Genomic DNA, 21,729 nt, shown 5'->3' with positions numbered 1-21,729 from the left:
CTCTGCTGCCTCTGCCTCGTTGCCTCCCTCCCCCGCTGCAGCTTTGTCCAGTAGGAAGGATGTCTGGAAGCATGTCCAGTCTAATTAGCATATTATACTTTTATTATTATTGATACTCTAGTAGGGTGCTACTACAGTATGACAAATGTATGGAGAGGAATCGAAGTCACAATATTCAAACGTAATGAAGATTTGGAAATCAGGCATTTTTACTGAGATGTGTCTTTACTTCAACTAAATGTTGAAAATAGTCCAACAGCCGAAGCTGGTTTGGCTCAGTGGTAGAGCGTCGGTCTGTGGACTGAAAGGTCCCAGGTTCGATTCCGGTCAAGGGCATGTACATTGGTTGCGGGCACATCCCCGGTAGGGGGTGTGCAAGAGGCAGCTGGTCGATGTTTCTCTCTCATCAACGTTTCTAGCTCTCTATCTCTCTCCCTTCCTCTCTGTAAAATATCAATAAAATATATTTTTTAAAAAAAGAAAATAGTTCAACAGTAATTATATTTTGATTCTCTATATTAGAGGAAAGTAGTTGATGGACAAAAAGAAGACATTTATGTAGGAATGACACCTTCTGAAATTCTCTTGTATGGTATAGAATCTATAAAATAACCTTCCTTAGACTGTCATATGGCCCTTAGAATCTGCAGTGGCATTGATATTACTTGTTCAATAAGTCAAGTGTTTAAGGTAGCACCTGACACATGTTGAATAAATATTAATTCCTGCTTATAAAATGGATAAAAATCTTTTACCACGAAGTGTCTGAACCTAAATGTGGTTCATTTGCTACATTTCACAGGGGTCGGTTACTCAGGTTTATGTTTCCTGAGTATGAACTTTCTGATCTAAGAACAAAGTTCTTTACGTCACATGTATATTCTTTACTTCATGTGTCTAACACAGTCTTAAAAATATTTTTAAATAGAAATCCAACCAACCTATTATTTTTTCAATTTATAAGTCTGAACTTATACATCTCACTGAGTCTCACATCTGAGATATTTCCAGATACAAAAAAAAAAAAAAAAAAAAAAAACCCAAAAAAACCCCAAGACCTTTGAGTACATAATCCATTTTCCTTTCAGTTGAAGATTAAGCCGTGTTTTATTCAAAACACAAAGATGGAAACACCACAACTTTAAGTTTGATCCATTTATTATTACTGTCACTTATGCGTACATTCTTGCATTTATCTCCCTGAAATCCCAATGATATTTTTTATATTATTTTATTTATTTGCAACATGTGTCCACTTCTTGTTTCTCTGTGCTGAAGTGTTTGTCACTGAACTATGAGGTACTTCTCAAGAAACAGTGGTGATGTGTAGGACAAAACGTTTGAACATTTCTTATATCACATAAAAATTCCTTGTGCAATGCTACTAGATATAGTCCTCATTATATTTAAAGAGCTTGAGATTTCCACTTTATGTACAATAGGGAAAAGAAACATGTGAATTATATAAAATTTAAGTATAATTAAAAATAAAAATATATCTTAAACATTTATAGTACAAAGTTTGCAAAGCCTTCAGATGAGCCACACAATCAGAAATTATTGTAAAACTCCTTTTGTTCTTTTCCTCCATTTCCCATAAGGCAATTGCTCAGATATTTATCTCTTTGTATTATATAAAATTAGCTTTCAGCTAAAAACAGTGATAATAAATGAGGACCCCCAGAGCCTCAAAAGGTGATATTGAAGGGGAAAAAAAGATAAGAAAAGCAGAAGTCCAAACATTAAAATTCTGATTAATGTTGGATGAAATCAACTTAAACTTGGTAAATTTCCAAAAAACCAAGCATTTATTCTCCTTTACTTTTATATCCAATAACTGCATCAAACTTAACATCGATCCTCCGTTTTAAAACTGACAGGAAACGCTCAGGAAACATCCTAAAAGAAAGATATATAAATATAATTAGGAAATTAATATCAAGTGCATTTTTAAGATATCTTCTCTTAAAATACTTGTGTTTATCATACATCATGTTCATGTTCATTTTAAACAAGATTAAGATTTTAACACATAGTCACTACTATATGTTCTTTCCAAGTAAATCCATTTTCTTTTCATAAGGAAAAGAAAGGTTTAATTCTTTAGAGCAGAAGTGACTTGAAATATTTGTTTTTAAAAATAAATATACTCTACATTTTTCAAAAGATATGTGAAATGAGGTGTATAGAACTCAATAGTTGAGATGCTAAAGGCTTTATTAACACCCCCCCCCCCCCCCACACACACACCTGACATTGGAAAAGAAGTGAGAATAGGAAATAATTTTATACTTTATAATCCAGTATATTATCAAAATGGCCCATTAAGAGCCTGGGGAAGTAGAACTGCTCAATAAAATGCAGACAACATACTTGGTTTTCAGCATAATGCTGAACAAGTTATTTTAATTTTTGAGTTCAAATTTCTCACATGAAATGAAAAAATTAACACCTACACCTCAGTGTTACTTGAAGATTCAATGTGTTAATATAAAATGCCTTACACACAGTGATAGACATCTAGTAGGACTAATTTTTTTCTCCCCACTCCATAGTTAAGAATATTGAGGAAAAGGTCACATTCCAATGAGTCTGAGAGAAACTAAATAGACTATGTAAGTTAGTGTAATTATATACAGACATCTGCCTGGCTGGCATTCAAATACAGTTTGGAAATTGAGCACTGAACATTCATAGAAGAGAATCAGGCAATGGTAACAGTGGTAATCTATATCTATAAAAGCCTAAGCGACCATTGCAACCGAACAGAAGACTGAACAGGTTGCCTGGGGCAACTAGGCTGGTGGGGGGGATTAGTGAGGGGCAACCAAATGATGGAGCAGCAGGCTATGTGGGGCAACCAGACCCACAGTGGGGGCCGTTGGGGGCCACCAGGCTGGCAGTGGTGGTGGTGGGGCAGTTGGGGGCCACCAGGCAGGCAGTGGGGTGGGCAGTTGGGGGCCACCAGGCTGGCAGGGGGACAGTAAGGGGTGACCAGACTGGCAGAGAGATCAGTTAGGGCAACCAGGCTGGCAGGGAGGACAGTTGAGGGCAACAAGGCCAGCAAGAGGGGCAGTAAGATGTGACCAGGTTGATGGGGGGGGGGCAGTTAGGGGCTACCAGGCAAGTGGCTGGGGGGACAGTTGGGGGCAACTAGGCTGGCAGGGGGGGGGCAGTTGGGTGACCAGGCCAGCAGGGGGGGTAGTTAGGGGTGATAGGGCAGGCAGGCAGGCGAGCAGTTAGGAGCCAGTAGTCCTGGATTGTGAGAGGGATGTCTGACTGCCAGTTTAGTCAGGGGGATAGAGCCTAAACCAGCAGTTAAGACATTCCCTGAGGGATCCTGGGTTGGATAGGGTGCAGGCTGGACTAAGGGGACTCCCCCTCACCCCCAATGCACAAATTCGTTGCACCCAGCCTCTAGTTTAATAGTAACAGTGATAGATAACATTTATTGATTATTTACGGGGTACTAAATACTTTAAATGCCTTATTTTATTTATTCCTCATAGCCCTATAAGTCTTATTGTTGTCTCCATGTGGCAGATGGAGAAACTGAACTTCAAAAAGTTAGACAATTCATCCATGTTCATGTTGCAAGCAAGTCACACACACACAGCTTCGCCTAACTCCAGAGCACAAACCTTGAGTCTCTGTGTTAAAGGTTTAGGAAACAGAATTAACTTATGCAACCAGCAAACATTCTGATGCTGGAATGTGTCTATCCACTCTTCCAAGTGCAGAGGATATAGTGAGGAAAACAGGCCGAATTCCTTCCCTCACAGAGTTATATTCTAAAGCATTGTAATCACTGAGTGCCTGCTTCGGTGATGAGACAAGTCGAATGCTAACAACTCAGAGGTTTTAACTTGTTTACCCACCAAGGAGATGCTCCGGCTTTACTGCCGAAACCTCTAAAGTATGTTCAACCACAGTCCCTGAGCAGAAGGCACTAAAAACCCTGCATCTGTCCTAATGCTTTTGGCCTCTTACATTTTTTTCAGTCTCTAGGTCTGTAGTTCTCAAAGTATGATCTTTGAACCAACTACTTGTGGCAATTGCCTGTTAAAATAAAGATTTCTGGGTCCCAACTCAAACTTCCTATATTAAAATCTCAAGAGGTAAGGAAGCTATTTTTTAAATATATATGATATTTTAAATTTTATTTTAGAGAGAGAGGAGAGAAACATCCATCGGCAGCCTTCTGCACGTCATCTACTGGGGACCGAGCCCACAAGCTGGGCACGTGCCCTTACCAGAATCGAACCAGTGACCTTCTGGTGCACTGACCAGGACAGGAATCTATTTTTTAAACTGACTTCCCCAGTGGTCCCAATACCCTATCATGAGGGAGAAGCTAGACTATAGGAACAGGAAGAGTTTTGTTTTGTTTTTAACCTTAGGCGCCTCTTCCGCTTCCCCTCATTGCCTGACCAGCCTCTCTGTCACACAGCTTTCCCAGGTGAGTGATGAGACCATGTGTTAGGAGGAGGCATTCTTTAAACCAGTGCTTTCCAATCCTGAGGCTGCATTAGAGTCATCTCTCAGACACCAGGCCACACTCCAGAGTCCAGACCAATGAACTCAGCATCTTGGGGAGTAGGTCTCAGGCACTAGCATGTCTAAAACTCCCAAGTGAATTCCAATGTGCACCAAAGTTGAGAGCTACTGGTCTAAAGAAATGCTCCTAAATCAGAATATGCATACAGATCACCTGTGGATCTTATTAAAATGCAAATTCTGATCTGGGAGATCAGGAGAGTCTGTATTTCTAACAAGCTCCGAGGTCTGCAGATGCTGTTGGCCCATGGACCACATCTGAGGTAGCAAGGCTCGAGGACCTCTACAATTACTTAGCAATGCCTGTGCTTCAGTATGATTTTGCACAAAATGAGAGCTCAATGATTATCTGCTGTTTATTTATTTATTTATTCATTTTTTTATTAAGGTATTATATGTGTACATATTTTACCATTGCCACCCCCCACTCCCATACATGTCCTCCCTCCCCAGAGTTTTGCGCCCATTGGTTATGCTTATATGCACGCATACAAGTCCTTCGGTTGATCTCTTATCTCCCCCATATCTCCCTACCCTCTATCTGCTGTATATTTAAATGAATATATAAAACGTAACTTATGCCTTCCTCCAATATCATTGTCCTATCATTCCATTATGCACTTATGTTTAAAAACGGTCTTTCTTCATATTTATTCATTCATAAGACTTCCAAAATATTAAAAAAATAAATAAACATATAAAAATTTAAATAAATTTCTTTAAAAACTTGTGGAAATTATTCAGCTCATTTACCCAATTGCTATACTAATCTCACTTCAATCATTAATAAATGTAGTTTAAAAATTAGTGGATCCTTTAAACCTATCATTTTTGTTAACTTAATTCCATTTCATTGTACAAAGATGTGGTCTTAAATCTGAGTAAACATGTAGGATGAATATTCATAATGCTGGCAAACATTGCTTACCTCTCCACCACAGTCAAAAGCTTTACCGTAGATGGAACAAAAATCATCTTCTGCTCAGTCAGAACTCCCTTCATCAGCTTGCTCACCACCTCCTCAGGTTCCAGGGTGGGTCCCATACTGAAATCAGAAGCAAATCATTGCACGGAGGCTTCCGTTTTAGTGTAGTGCTAAACAAATGCGTTATGTTACTTGAGGAACTGTAACCTAACTGACTGTGGCATCTACCCCTTCCTAAGTATTCCAAGATGGTAGCTGCTTTGGCACTAATGACAACAACCATTTACATGGTGTTTATCATGTACGGCCCACCGTGCTAAGCATTTCTCACAGGTTATCTCTTTGAAATTTCATAACACCCTATGAAGGAGAGACCATAGTCCCTATTATGCGAATGAGGAGTATAAACATAACTAAAACTCAAAAAATAATTTAGCTAGATTAAGACTGATAAATTCACTTTTAAATCTTCAGAAGCTTTGGGAAAGAAGTTAGACACCATTATGCAAGTGCAATTATATACTAAGATGTTTTAGTGAATAAATTCTAAAGTGTCATGGAATTAAAATACAGGAATGTGTCTGGTTTTAGGTCCTTGATGTCTATATGAAACGCTAATATGGCTTTGATGATCTGACTTCACCACTTTATTATGTCTTTGTTTCATTTCCGGTGTTGTTACTTAGTTCCATGTTACATCTTCACTGTTTAATCAATCACCCTGGTATATGTTCTACTGAGTAGCATGCAATCCCTAAAAAGTGACCTTTATTATCTGGGTGTTAGAATAAATGCACTCAGGATGGATGGAGTTGCACAGACTTGGTCCTGAGTTTTTAACATCTTACTAATGACTTAGATAAAAAGATACATAAGTAAATAAACTTCTCAAATTCGCCAATGTCACCAAATGGGGTGACTAACATTTTGTGGAGGCAGATGTTAAATTTTGTGATTAGTTAAGAGAAGTGAGACAAAAAGAATTGGATGAGATTCCTTATGAACAAATACAGAATGGGTCGTTCAGAGAGATTACATATGCAGTAAAGGTGGGACAAATAAGAAAAGTAGTATTATACCCAGCCAGTGTGGCTCAATGGTTGAGCTTTGACCTATGAACCAGGAGGTTGTGGGTTTGATCCACAGTAGGGGCATGCAGGAGGCAGCCTATCAATGATTCTCTTTCATCACTGATGTTTCTATCACAGGGGAGCAGGCCTAAGCCACAGTCCGGCCTCCCTCTTTGGAAGGCGCCGGGGCGATCAGGGAAAGGCGCCACTTCCATCACCCTGCTGCTGCTGCCACTGCCAGCCACCAGCCTTCCTCAGCCCTTGCAGTCGCTGCAACATCTATTGTAGAAGACATCTGGTCTATCTGGTCTAATTAGCATATTAGCCTTTTATTAGTATAGACTAGCGGTCTGGTGCACAACATTCGTGCACTTGGGGAAGGGGGTCCCTCAGCTTGGCCTGCACCCTCTTACAGTCTGGGAGCCCTCAGGGGATGTCCGACAGACGGCTTAGGGGGGCAGGCCTAAGCCAGCAGTCGGACATCCTCAGCACTGCCTTGGAGGTGGGAGAGGCTCCCGCCATTGCCACTGCGCTCACCAGTCATGAGCTCAGCTTCTGGTGTTCTGACCACCAGGGGGCAGCTCCTACATTGAACATCTGCTCCCTGGTGGTCAGTGTGCATCAAGGCCACTGGTCGTTCCAAGGTTTGTTCAATTTGCATATTAGCCTTTTGTTATAGAAGATTGTACTAGTGTAGCTTTGCCAGAAGAGGGCACCCCAGCCCAGATCTACTGACACCAAACCTGCATTCAGAAGATCTGTGGGGCAACTGAGAGGCACATTCAATTCTAAGCCTCGTGTAGCCCTGTTCTGGGGGTGAGGGGAAAAAAAATCCAATTATAATTTTTAAATATCTGCTGTCTGTTTTTAACTGCTGAAAGACAGTCTAAGTGAGGGAAACTTGGCTCAAATATATTATTTTAGTACTTAAATTCTGAAAATAATGGAGGAAATTGGCAAATCCTATCCTTGGGTATGATGCCTCTTCCTTTGACACTGCCTTTCAGTGCAACTCGTACCCCCACCAAACTCTTCCCGTACCCCTGGGGGTACGCATACCATACTTTGGGAAACACTGGTTTAGGGGAAGGAAAAGGGGAGGATTAGCAGGTTCACCTGGGTCATTCATATGAACACTTGTATACATTCTCTCCCTCTCTGTCTCTATACCTGTTTTCACACAATCTACAGAAGCTGAAATTGAGATGAGCAAGGGCATTGAATACCAGGTATTTAAAGGATTAAAATACTTAAGAAACCCCACAGAGTGGCTCATTCTCACGTAATCGCCAACCCTTTTATCTCCATTTCTGTCTCAGCTTACCTGGTGCTTGGGTTTTTGATGAAGCCGGTGTTTATGAAATTAGGGCAGAGACATGAGGTTTTGACTCCAGTTCTTCCCAAGGCCGCCAGTTCTTCAGTCAAAGCTCTGTGGAATCCCACAGCAGCAAACTTGCTGGAGCTGAAAATACACAGAGAGAGGTTGCAAAATAATTCAAGGAAACTGCTGCTTCTGTTTAATTCGGAAATCTGTTTTCCTTAGGTAAGTGTGGCCCCCTGCTGAGAAGTGTGGGCAGCACTGGGATCTCAAAAACACCCAGCCCAGACCTGCTGACACAGAACCTGCATTCAGAAGATCCTTGGGGCAACCGAGGCACATTCAAGTCTAAGAAGCACTGACAGGCCTGGCAGGTGTGGCTCGGTGCTTGAGCATTGACCTAGGAACCCGAAGTTCACAGTTCCATTCCTGGTCAGAGTACATGCCCCTTTTTGAGGGCTCAATCTCCAGTTGGGGGCATGCAGAAAGCAGCTGATCAATGATTCACTCCCATCACTAATGTTTCTGCCTCTCCCTCTCTCCTCCTCTCTGAAATAAAAAAAAAAAAAAAAAAAAAAAAAAAAAGGAAGCACTGACTGTACCCCAACATCATTTATCAGTGACATCTGAGAAGATTTAAATGTTTTGTTAGGGTGCTTGCTTTGTTGTTGCTGTTCCCATAAAATTGAAGGACACTGTAGGCTACTCATTGTTTAATATGTTCATGAAATTCATTGGAAAAATTTCCTGCATAAGTTCTTTCCTTCCTTTAAGTCTCAGCTTGACTTCCTCAAAGAGGCCTTTCCTAACCCCTGGCCTAAATTATTTCCCCATTATATAATAATCTTCAGTTTTCCATCAGAGCATATTTGGAAAGAGAAAAGACATTAACCATATTTTAAGTGGGTATTATGATTCCAGTTAGGTGTTTAGAAAAACAATTTTATTGAGATATAAATTCACATACCATATAGACTCATTTAAAGTGTACAATTCAATAGTTATTAGAATATAACATTCATTTTAAAAAAAACTATGTGAAAAATATATGTAACAAAATTTGAAATTTTAACCAATTTAAAGTGTGCAAAGTTCAGTGGCATTATCAGATAGATTATTCTTCTAGAAACCTATATGGATTAGCAATTATATAAAATAGCTCTAAATTCTTATAAATTAACCCATACTTTGGGAAATACAAAGCTGTGGAAAGTTCTCTTTAAATTTATTGAATTTTAGAGAGGAAAGGGAAGGAGGGAGGGAAGGGAGAACAAAGAAAAAGAGATAGAGAGATGTGAGAGAAAAACAGTTGCATACCATGCAGAAATTGAAAATGATGTAGCACATATACATTTATTAACAGGCAAAAAGCTTATTTTAAATTTTTTTAAAAAAGAAGATCATGTATATAGATTTTTTTTTTTTTTTTTTCAATGAATGACTATATATATCTGCATGTAAAATGCCCTAACTGGGCCGGTGTGCTCAGAGGTTGAGTGTTGACCTGTGAACCAGGACATCTCAATCTGATTCCTGGTCAGGACACAAGCCCAGGTTTCAAGCTACGATACCCAATAGGGGGCATACAGGAGGCAGCCGATCAGAGATTCTCTCTCGTTGATGCTTCTATCTCTCTCCCTTCCTTTCTCTAAAATCAATAAAAATATATTTTAAATAAATAAAAAAAGTGCCCTAAAAATTCTAACAAATGCTTACCAAGGTTTTTTCTTTCCTGCATGGTGAAATTATCAGTAAATTTTCTTTTTTCTTTTCCTGAAATGTATTTTCTAATTTTTTTAAGTGAATCAAGAATGCAGGAATATATTAAAACTCAAAGTTAATGATCTTGAATGTGTTAAAATAATTTTATGGTTTTGAACCTTTGAGTGCGTTTTTTTTCCCCCTGCACTTTGTAACAGTATATTACATTTCTTATTCTTAGCAATCTGAACTAATATTTCTTATTCCAAATTATTTTTTTAAATAACATTTCATTACAAGCTAAGATCAGAACTCAGTCTTACCTTGTCTTGCCATACTGCTAACTTTCATGCTTACAAATTGGCTATTTGAATTGACAAGATGTATTAGCCAGAGTTTTGTGGCACTAAATTGCTTTCTTTTTAAAAATCAAGACACCTTTGGACAAAATACTTAGTAAGCAGCAAAGGAACACAATCAAAGGACTAACCTCTCTCATCATGAATTCAGTTTTTCCATCTTGCCTTTTTACACATTAATTATTAAAAATGTTGAACTATAAATCCAAAAGAAATTGACTTGTTTTCTAATAGGTGATTAGAGTTGTAATAGATTCTTTTGCCATGGCTGCAGAAACTCAGGATAATGACAGCTGAAGGCTGAATTACAGAGCCTAAAACAGGTAATTCTGGGTCCCCTCTGATTTCATTCTAACAAATAGGAGCAGAGCAAATATGATTCATTCCACTAGGACACATGTGTCAAACACAAGGCCCGTGAACCAAATCCAGCCCGCCAGGCCTTGCAATGTGGCCCGCACCGCGCTGTCATCACTGCACTCCGCTGTCAGTTTATGACATTGACAGTTTATGACTGTTCAGTAAACCATTCGGCCCGCGATTTAGGCTGGATTTTAGATTTTGGCCCCTTCTCTGATTGAGTTCGACACCCCTACACTAGGACAAAGCATTGTGGAAGCTAAAATGAGAGGTGTGTAAACAAAGAGTGCCAATGTCATGACACAGAAAATCAATAGGTATCCTCCTGCTATCGAACACTTGCAGAATTCCAGACACTATGCTAAGTGCATGACATTACATGATTTAAACTTTACAGCATCCTGATGAGTTAATTAGTTGCTATGGATGAGGAAAATGACGCATGTATAAGTTGAGTAGCTTGCCAAAGATCACATAAGGTTAGTTAAGTGATTAAGTCAAGATTTTAAACATCATTACTCATAGTAATCATGCCTGTAAACAATGCAAATGTCCATCAACAGTGGGAGGATAATAAATAACTGTTTACTTATATGATGCAATACTACATGGGCATGAAAGTGATTAAACTACAGCTACCAACAACAACATGGATAAGTGTTACAAACATAGTGGGCTTCCATGCATATAAAGATCAAAAATAGGCAAAATAATCAATGGTATAACAAGTCAATATAGGCTTCCTATATTTCCTCTGGGAAGGAAAGAGGAATTGGTGATTGGGAAGAGGCACTTCTGTAAAGTTCTGATTTTGACCTGAATGGAGGTTAAATAGCTGCGTCCACCTTGAAGTAACTTATTGAACGGTACACTCATGATTTCTGCATTTTGATAGGTGTATGTTATACTTCAGTTTATGTTTTTAAAAGCAGCATCTCAGTTTAACCGCCCAATCGGTGATAACAACAGCTGATAAACATTGTATTCTGCTTGGTGAAGTCCTCTGTGTGTCTCTGTGCAAGCTCTGCCATTGATCTGATATTGAGCAAAAATCAGAGACAGCTGAATTTTAGATAACTGTGGTCAGTAAGGATCACAGGCTGCAGCTCAGGCCAGTGAGAGCCGAGGGTCCACCCGGGAGTCCTGGGAGGGCGAGCACAGCACAGGTCTGTCCCAAAGCTGCATGTGTACATACCGCCTGTGTAGCTGCAACCCAAATGGCGCCTCTGTGTGAATTTGAAAAGGCCACTTCTCTCCTCAAGCTATTTTACTGCCTACACATCTGGAAAACCATTCACATGTAAAATGACCTGAATGCGAGCAGCGCCCCCTAGAATTGTGCAGCACACAATCTGCTCAGCTGGGTATGTTGTTCCAGCTCCGACAATACCTGATAAGGACCTTTCCTTCTGTTGACAGACCATCACCAGTCACCATGATAAATCTCTTTCTCACACACAAAGCACATTCTCGCTTGACTTTCTCTGCAAACCTCAGTGGTAGAACCAACTCAGAATCAGAAGAACTACGATGTTCACTGTGGCAAGGGAAGAGGAAGCCCAACAGGGTTGATGGCCCTGTTATGTTCTCTAATTAGCTGGGACGAAGGCGGAATTTGGCAGGGCAGTGGCATGTCATGTGCTAGCCATGTAAAACTGTGCTAGCTCTTGATGGTAGCGGCCAATCTCCTAACTTAAATTTACTCCGAAAGAGACAAGGACTGTAGATCTGTTCTATGACTGCTTCAGCAGTTATTTCATCTTAAAAAACAATAACAACAAAAAACCCTACAACTTAATCCATGACTATATTTATTTTTAAAACTATTATAAAACAAATAAATGGTCAGAAGGGAAAAAAGAAAACAAAAAGAATAAAATAAAAATCACTTTTATTGCCATTACCTGAGAATAACCACTCTGTAGGTGTGGTTAGATAAATGGATTGGTATATATCTTTGCAAACTTACGTATTCATATTTTTGTTGTTAAGCCTCACCCAATGACATATTTTCCTTTTTTTTTTTTTTTTTTTTTTTTTTGAGAGAGACTGAAAGCCCTAGCTGGTTTGGCTCAGAGTGTCGGCCTGCCCACTGAAGGGTCCCAGGTTCGATTCTGGCCAAGGCATGTACCTTGGTTGCGGGCACATCCCCAGTAGGGGGTGTGCAGGAGGCAGCTGATCAATGTTTCTCTCTCATCAGTGTTTCTAACTCTCTATCCCCCTCCCTTCCTCTCTGTAAAAAAAATCAATAAAAATATATTTTAAAAAAAGAGAGAGAGTGAAAGGGAGGAAGAGAAGAGAGAGAGAGAGAGAGAGAGAGAGAGAGAGAGAGAGAGAGAGGTGGGCGGGGAGAGAAAGAAGCATGATGCTGACAGAATCACATCAGTTAGTAGCTCCCACACACTCCCTAACCAGGCTGGGGATCAACCTGCAACCCAGCCACGTGCCCCTGCCTGGGAATGGAACCCGAGACCCTTTGATGCTTGGGCTGACACTCTAACTACTTATTTACACCGGCCAGGGCTAAAATTATAAATATTTACTTCTGTTCATGGTATTGCTCTTATTTTATAATCTCTTGCTACTAAAAGAGATAAAAAATGTTGAAGCAGTTGGCTTCTAATTGGGTAATTTCTCTATAGCCACCTCTAGAGTGGTCAACAGAGTAGGGGGATTAATAGTTGATAATGTTGTTGCACAACAGATTGTGCAACAAAGTAAGCATAGCAACCAATGAAAACACACATGTTCACTTACCAATAAGCCATTAAAAAGGGAACTGTAGTGTGCCCAGCTGCTGAAGCCACAGTGACAATGTGGCCATGATTATTCCTCATCATCGCTGGAAGAAATGCCTTGGTGGTCTAGAAGTAGTTATTATAAAACAGAAAAAAAAAAATTATTTCTGATTTGCAGACCCATTGGAAATATTTTGAAACAAAGATACATTCTGTTAACATTGTTCCTGACATAAATTAAAATACCTACATTAATTGCCAAATGTGGCAACCTAAGGCAATTGGATAGGAAAATTAAGGTAAACCATGGGTACTGAAAACTTTAAGAATCCATCTCATTTAAATTGCAAACAACTTATGTCCACTAGTCCACCACCTTTTGTTAATGATATATTCTATCTTAATGTGAAATTGTTAGGAAAGAGTTTGCCATAAAAATATTGAAGTGAAAAGCAGTCTTCCAATTGTCACTGAATGACCCACACAATATTTCCTGAGCACCTATTATGTGATGGGGATTCAGAAACAGGTAAGACAAAACCTTACATTCCAAAAGAGGCATAAAGATAAGCAAATTCCTAAGTCATAAAAATACAGATAGGTATCAACAACTTGGGAATGTTAACATGACATAATACTGCATTTTTTACCAAATAACTCCAATATTCTTTTGAGATTACTCATCCCAAAACATTCAGGGTCCCTTGAAGGAACTGACTATTTGGGCAGTAGACTCCTCAGAAACTTTGTGTGTGTGTGTATTTAAGACCTTGAATGGTGAGTTTCGTAATAAAGTTTGTATTTGGAGCTAGGATATAATGGGAGGCCTGGGTCTCATTAGACTAAAAAAAGCAAGAGTTCCCCTTTTATAGAACCACTGAAGATAACTCAGAGTATCCCTAATCTCTTCTTCATCTTTAAACAGACAGAGACATGAGAATCTAGCTTAGAATGAAAACATAAATACCACCTGAGGTTTATTACTATTTATTTATTATTATTAATATTTTTTAAGGGGGAAGGAAAAATAACTGATGAAATTTGATTGTAGCAAAAAGAAAAATGATCTAGCCCCAGCCAATTTTGCTCAGTGGATAGAGCATCAGCCTGAGGACTGAAGGGTCGCAGATTTGATTCCGGCCAGAGGCACATGCCAGGGTTGCGGGCTTGATCCCCAGTAGGGGGCATGCAGGAGGCAGCCAATCAATGATCCTCTCTCATCATGGATGTTTCTCTCTCTCTTCCTCTCTGAAGTCAATAAAAATATATTTTAAAAGAAGAAAAATGATCTTTTTGTATATTATCCCTGGTACCTAGCAAAAACTTTAGCATTGAGTTGATATGTCCTTATATCTAATGAAAGCTTCACTTTAAATTTAATCTTCAAGTTTTACAAGAAGACTGAAAGAAATTGTGAAAGAAATCATACTTACCCAGAAATGTGCAAGTACATTAACCTCAAAAGTCTTTTCAATTTGAGGGTCTTGTGTAGCAAACAAATCGGCTGTATAGACCACACCGGCGTTATTTACCAGAATACTAACATCTCCAACTTCTGTCTTCACCTTTAAAAACAAGAAAAATATCTGTATCATTAAGAAGTATGCAGGTAGGTTTGCATGCAATGATTACTTTTGAAAGTGTGTATTTTTTTTATTAGCTGTGGCGGTGGGGGTGTAATTTTGAATCTATGTGCCAACATGAAAAAAAAAGAGAACTTTTTAATCTTAGGTAATTAATTTCAAAATAACTCTGTGTGTACATTTTCTTTTGCAATTTAGTCTCTTGACTTTGCTCTATCGATTATAGCTCAGGAGGCATTTGGCTAACAAAAACATAACTCGTGACAAATAAGCAGCTTTATTTTTAAAATACTACTTTCAAAGATAAGGGGGAAAAAGGTTAATTAATTGGCAAGTGCAGGGACTATTATGAGGAACTATGTTAAACCGATGACACCATTAAACTAACTTACATCCTCTACTTATTTTTATGGTACTCCATTCTCTTGCTCCCCAACCTTTCTCCATGAAGTTGCAGTAGACTGAAGGGCTAGCAATGCAAGAGTATCTTATTCGATATTTCAGGCTGCTTGGTGGGTAGAACTCTAGGGCAACAATGCATTTTGTTATACATTGTGTTCCAAACAAAAGCAAGCCTCTATTAATAGAGCTATCATTATTTAGATAACTCTGTGGTGTCTTGGGGGACTGAGGGGCAGGTGGCAACTAGCCTATTAAAAGCTTTCACATATGTAATTGCCATGCATTTTACAGAACTTCACTATCTCCTTGAACTCTCACATGATTCTTTGAGATAGCAACTCTTAGTATGCTCATTTTCATGAGAAACATGAAACCCAGAATGGCTCACTTTCTTGCCAAAGGTCACATGGTGACTAAAGGTCACATGGAGTTGGGGCTCTCCCAGATTTACTGACCTCAGAGACCAGGGCACATCTCAGACCTCAAACAGAGGGGAAGTCATGAGGGGGAGGCCCATCACCATCCCAGAAGGAAATCAGTTCCTCAGTCATGCTTTCATTAGGTTGTATTAAATTATTAGAGTTAAGGTAAGTTATTTTGGTCCTTAATCAACACATTTTTGTTCCTATATCCACATCTCTAGCACAATAGGAAAATTGTTGTTTAGAATAATGCCCCTACATTGAGAAAAACAGGACCTTTCCTGTGATTGAATTTATGAAGCTGCTGTAATGCCTCCAAATTACCATGACTCAAAATATAAATTACAAATAAATAAATAAATAAATAAATAAAATATATATAAATTATTGTTTCATATTGCCAAAGTTTTGCTCAGACCCTCTGGCCCTTCTGTCATCCTCCCCATCATCACCCATTGTCTTTCCCCAGAATGAGAATGTTGACTTGAACATCCTATATAATAAAAGGCTAATATGCAAATTGAATGGCGGAATGAACAGGTTGCTATGATGCATACTGATCACCAGAGGGCAGACGCTCAATGCAGGAGCTGTCCCCTGGTGGTCAGTGTGCTCCCACAGTGGGAGTACCACTCAACCAGAAGCCTGGTTCATGGCTGGCGAGTGCAGCCTCTTCCACCTCCATGACAGCACTAAGGATGTCTGACTGCCAGCTTAGGCATGCATGGGAGTGGGCCTAAGCTGTCAGTCACACATCCCCTGAGGGCTCCTGGGCTGCGAGAGGGCACAGGCTGGGCTGAGAGACACTCCCAACTCCCTGAGTGCACAAATTTCATGCACTGGGTTTCTACTTTTTTAATAATGAAAGAATAATAATTAATTAATATTTATTAATAATTATTAATTAATAATAATGAGAGCCAAGAGCTTTATTATTTAGGTGACATAAAAGTGTCCTGATATCAAAACAGCCTCATCAAAATAACTACTTCAAAATATCTGGTAATCATATGCTATTGTGCATACTCTGTTCAAGCACACAGTTCATCTTAGAACAATTTCTGTGAAAACACTATGCTTAAAATAACATGGAATGGCTTCAAATAATAAAGTTATCTTTCCCAGAAAAGCCTATCCTCAAATGAGTCTGGAAATGAGTGTGTTCCATTTAGATTAACTAACACTACTAAATCCCCTTAATATTGGCTGATAACAAAATTACATAGATTTTGTTATGTTTTTATTATTGTTAGCAGGAGTACCTAGATGTTCATAAAGGTAAGGAGCAAAAGGGATCAGAACATTATTCAGCCCAATAAGCCAGCGAGCTGATATGGGTCATAAGCCTGCTTGTTTCACCAGGAAGTAACAGCTTCCCACACTCCCCAGGGCTCACCCTAGGAGACCGAATATCCCATGCAGGCCCCCATTTCCCCTGGCAACAGTATAACACTAACAAGTAATCCTTACCACGTGACTACTGAGCACCAGGTATTGTTCTAATAACTTCACATCATTAATTCATTTAATCCCCACCACAGCCCTATGAGGTAGGGACTGCTGTGATCCCCATTTTATAACTGAGGAAAGTTAGGCACAAAGAGGCTGGGTAATTTGCCCAAGGTGATAAAGCCAGTATTAACTGGAAGATTAACTCATCTCCATGAAGGAAAATCATTATTAACGTAAGTAAACTAGTTATGGTGAGGAATGCAGATGTTTCTTACCCAAAGGCCTTGATTTTACCCCCTTTCCGGAAGGCCACTTCCCACCACTAGCCTGGGTAATGTCTACCGATTCTACTGACCTAGCAAAGGCCTCACCAACAACAGAGGCATCAATTTGAAATAAAAGACTATACTTTAAAATAAAAGTTAAGATGTTTTCAAAACTAAAATTCCAGAGATTCTCAAGTCTGGGCGGAATCAGAATCTTTATACTGTACTGAATCAGAATATCCAGGGGTGAGGTCCAGGAAGGTCTATTTTAAGGAATTTGCCCAGGTAATTCTACTGGCCTTCCTACTGTTACCACATTTAGTTAACAAGCTTATTCATGAATGTGTTCAGAAGAAACACCATTTTATATATATATAGCACAGCTCAGTTACATATAGATTAGGCAGATACTGCTTTATAGAAATAGATATGTCTATGCTCAAAGCCTGATAAGCCGTTATCTTATGTTCCTAACTCAGTTCTTTGACCGGAGTTCAGAAGACTGTTAGTGATTCTGCAGCGTCATCCTAGGATTTACCTGCATCAGAATCAGATGGGGAGGTGTGGGTGCAAGGATACTGAACATGCAAATTCCTGGGCGCAGCTCTCAACCCACTGAAAGAAAACTTCTGGGGTGCCTATTGTTTTTTCCCCTCTCTCTTTTAAACAAGCTGCCTGGAAGATTTTGGAACACATTAAAGTCTGGAACCTCAGTTCTGGGCTTTAGTTCTGGGTCTGCCCACTAGCTAGCTGTACAGCCTTGGGCAAATCACCAACTTCTGTTAGTTTGTCTGCATCATGACTGGGCCATCTCCAAAATCCCTCCCAGCCCTGACACAAGATGATTCCAACCAAATGTGAAATGTCACCTTCTTCGCCGAGCTGTAAATTTCTTCTCGGTTGCTGCAGTCTACCACAAAGGCATGTGCTTGTGCACCCAGTTTCCTGCATTCAGCCGCTGTTTCCTCAATGCCATGCTAGGAAAAGCAACAAAGAGGCAAGAGAACACAATAATGGTGAGCTAACTATATCAACACCTGAAAATAATTAAGGGGAGTCAGATTCTTGGAATAGGGATTGGGCAAGAATTCAACTGACACGTTTTTGACAATACTTTGCAGAGCTTCTTTTAGCTGGAAGTGAATTGAAAGCAAGCTTTGAAAAATAAGATAAAAATCTTAAAATTTTGTATGATTGATTTTGCATTGGGAATGAATATAGGTATGAGAGTATATTCCAGATTAGGCTTTAAAAAATAACACTAAGCTTTTTTTTTTCCTCTGTCACTAAAAGTTACTCATGGCCGTCAATTTTCTGGCTGCAAAATAATTAAGGAGTTAACTATCATTCATTCATTCACTCATTCCCCCCAACATTTTAATGTGTAGGTCATATCCATGATGCTTAGAAGAAACTTATGGACACAAATATGAATGAGCCAGAGTCCTAACCTCAGTGAGCTCAGTGTTGTAGGGGAAAAAAAAAAAAAAAAAAAAAAAAAAAAAATATATATATATATATATATATATATATATATATATATATATATATATATATATGTAGGACCATCCAAAATTGTTATTTTATATATATATACATATATATATATATATTGTGTGTGTGTGTATATATATATATATATATTTTTGTTGTTGTTGTTGTTGTTAATCCTCACTCAAGGATATTTTTTCCCACTGATTTTTAGAGAGTGGAAGGAAGAAGGGGAGGGAGGGAGAGAGTGTAGAAGAGGGAGAGAGAAACATGGATATGAGAGAGGCACATCGTGTCCAATCCAAGCTGGGGATTGAACCTGCAAATCAAACCCTTGCCCCGGAATCAAATCCGAAACCCTTTGGTGGGTGGGCCGATGCTCTAACCACTGGACCATGCCAACCAGGGTGAAACTGTTATTGTTTTAGAATAAAGGATTGGATATTGGCAGTTTCATATGGTTCAAACTAATATATTGTGATAAGTTTATTAACAGATCTACAAAGAGTTACAGGAACACAGAGAAGGGTCATAGTACAATTCTAGAAGAGGAGGTACCTGAGATGGATCTTAAGCCTGAGCAAAACAGCTATGCAAAGAGAGGGCAGGACACGCCAGACAGAGTGTAAGTAAAGGAGAAAGATAAGCCAAAACAGGTTTGGCTCAGTGGATAGAGCGTCGGCCTGCAGACTTGAAAGGTCCCGGGTTTGATTCCGGTCAAGGGCATATATCTTGGTTGCGGGCATGTCCCCAGTGGGGGGTGTGCAAGAGGCAGCTGATGGATGTTTCTCTCTCATCCATGTTTCTAACTCTCTATCCCTCTCTCTTCCTCTCTGTGAAAAATCAATAAAATATATTTTTTAAAGAAAAGGGGGGGGGGGGAAGACCCTCTGGGGAAGCATTAGGAGATTGGTGATGCTGGGTCATAAAGTTCAAGGCCAGGGGGAGTCCATATTGTGTCACAGTAAGTGTGCACTATTTGGCATATACTGCGGGCCAGAACCTGTGCTTTGTGTGCAGTACCTGATGTCATCCTTCCAGCCCTCTAAGGTAAGTACTATTATTTCATCAATTTTTCAGAAAAGGAACCTAAAGCTCTAGCGCAGTGGTCGGCAAACGGCAGCTCATGAGCCACGTGAGTGTGGCTCTTCCACAAAATACCACGGCCGGGGCGAGTCTATTCTGAAGAAGTGGCATTAGAAGAAGTTTAAGTTTTAAAAAAAATTGGCTCTCAAAAGAAATTTCAATCGTTGTACTGTTGATATTTGGCTCTGTTGATTGATGAGTTTGCGGAACCCTGCTCTAGGGCGTTACCCAGGGTATTGGGTAAATTATCAATGAAATAGTAGAGAGGTCAGATGAGACTGACCCCACCCTACCAGACACTTCCTTGTCAGCACCAGACTAGGCTGGGCCTAGTTTGTATTTTTCATTGTATGTGTCATTATTTAATGTCTATTTTCCTTACTATAGTGAGGGCATCTGACCCTGTCTCCTGTTTGCCCTGTGTTCCTAAAATCTAGGCAGCAGAGACTCAGGAAGTACTTGTTGATTGCTCTCTCAATTACCACACACTGGGTTGGCCATGCCGATCATCTAACTTCACATCCCGTAAATTCTTGCTTACACCATTGTAACCGATGTGTAAGGTATGGCATTTCAGGCAGCGTGCCTCCAGGAACCTCTTTGTACGTCAATCTAGTGATTGATTGGCCCGTGTGGCTCAGTTGGTTGAACATCCTCCGATGAACCAAGAGGTCACAGCAGGCCCAAGGGCCAATCCGCCGTAGGGAGCTTGCAGGAGGCAGCAGATCCATTGCTTCTCTCCCTCTCCCTTCCTCTCAAAAATCAACAAAAACATATTTTTTTGAAGAAAAAGAAAAGTAAGATTCTAAGTCCCCCTCTCTTCCTTAAGCCTATACCTATTCTGGTAAAAATGACATTAAAGCTTTTCTTTTTTGTTGTTTTTAACTAAAATGTGTTTTGTTTTGTTTTAAAGTTACTCTTGGAAATTACTATGGCATAGTAATGTTGCTTTCTGTTGGGTATCTTACACCCTCTTATCTCAATTAACTGCAAATAGGATTTTTTTTTTTCCTTAATAGGTACAACCCCCTTACTCGTTTATTATACTAGCTAAAACTATTACTTTTTCCCTGTGATTAAGACGGAGGGATCCGTGAAATCAAGTTGAGGAGGAAATCACAAATTGCTTCCAGGGCAACAGTGAGGATACATTTACATGTTAAATGAGCAGCAACCGAGAGTCTTATCCTCCAGGTCCCTGTATCACATGGTCATAAACACATTCATTAATCCGTGTCTCTCCCCCTCTCCCCCCATCTATAACTTGGCAATAGCAGTTTTTCCCTACCTCCTCCTTCACAGCTCATGCTGTCAGGGCTTGCTGCCTGCAGCACGCACACATGCCCGCCGATTACAGGTACCAGAGAGGGGGAAACGGCAAAGCCCCACACGATTTACTACCTTATTGATGTCCCACAGCACCAGCTTGCTTTTCAGCTTGGCAAACTCATAGGCGGTCAGCCTCCCGATGCCGTGCCCGGCTCCCGTAATCAGGACGACTTCTCCCGCCACCGACTTCCTCTTCTTGGGGATGAAGGACTTGAGGAGAGACTCCAGGAGGAAGATGAGCAGCAGGGGCAGGAGCAGGAGGCAGTCCAGGACGAGCTTTATCATGGTCGCTGCTGCCGCTGCTGCTGCTGCGAGGATGTGGGGTGTTTACCAATCACGCCCTGAGCTGCAGAAGGGGAAGGGGAGGGTGGTTCCGTCTAACCCTAGAGAGAGAGAGGGAAGGAGTCCAAGGCAGAGCGAGGCAGGGCTTCTCTATTTAAGAGAAACAAACAACTCCGAAACCGTTCCTTCCGCGGGGCTGGCCCAGGGGCGGTCCCCGGCCATTGGCTCGGGCAGCGGCTGCTCGGGGCTGGGCGATCGGGGAGGGACAAAGTCCGCGGGAGGGCAAAAGCCAAAGTCGTCTTTCACCCACTGCCTCGCCTCCTCCCGGGCCGACCTCCGAGGGAGGGCGGAGGGCTGGTGCCGCCTAGTTTCCTAAATTGGATGCATT

General features: G+C 40.3%; 1 protein-coding gene across 1 annotated transcript; it reads right to left on the bottom strand.

Annotated features, from left to right (window-relative positions):
* Window positions 1–1,140: 1,140 nt before the first annotated feature.
* Window positions 1,141–21,682, bottom strand: HSD17B11 (hydroxysteroid 17-beta dehydrogenase 11). The gene is made up of 7 exons (XM_084882331.1): window positions 21,132–21,682; window positions 18,023–18,130; window positions 14,462–14,593; window positions 13,048–13,154; window positions 7,877–8,014; window positions 5,486–5,602; window positions 1,141–1,899 (listed from the first exon to the last, which is right to left on the bottom strand). The coding sequence occupies exons 1-7, from the start codon at window positions 21,342–21,344 to the stop codon at window positions 1,809–1,811; spliced, it is 906 nt and encodes a 301-aa protein (XP_084738457.1). The 5' UTR covers window positions 21,345–21,682; the 3' UTR covers window positions 1,141–1,808.
* Between the last annotated feature and the right edge of the window lie 47 nt (window positions 21,683–21,729).

The sequence above is a fragment of the Pipistrellus hanaki genome, assembly GCF_964339955.1.
Source record: "Pipistrellus hanaki genome assembly, chromosome: 1".
Lineage (NCBI taxonomy): Eukaryota > Metazoa > Chordata > Mammalia > Chiroptera > Vespertilionidae > Pipistrellus > Pipistrellus hanaki.
Note: the sequence above shows the minus strand (reverse complement) of the source record. Positions and strands in the feature narration are given on the sequence as shown.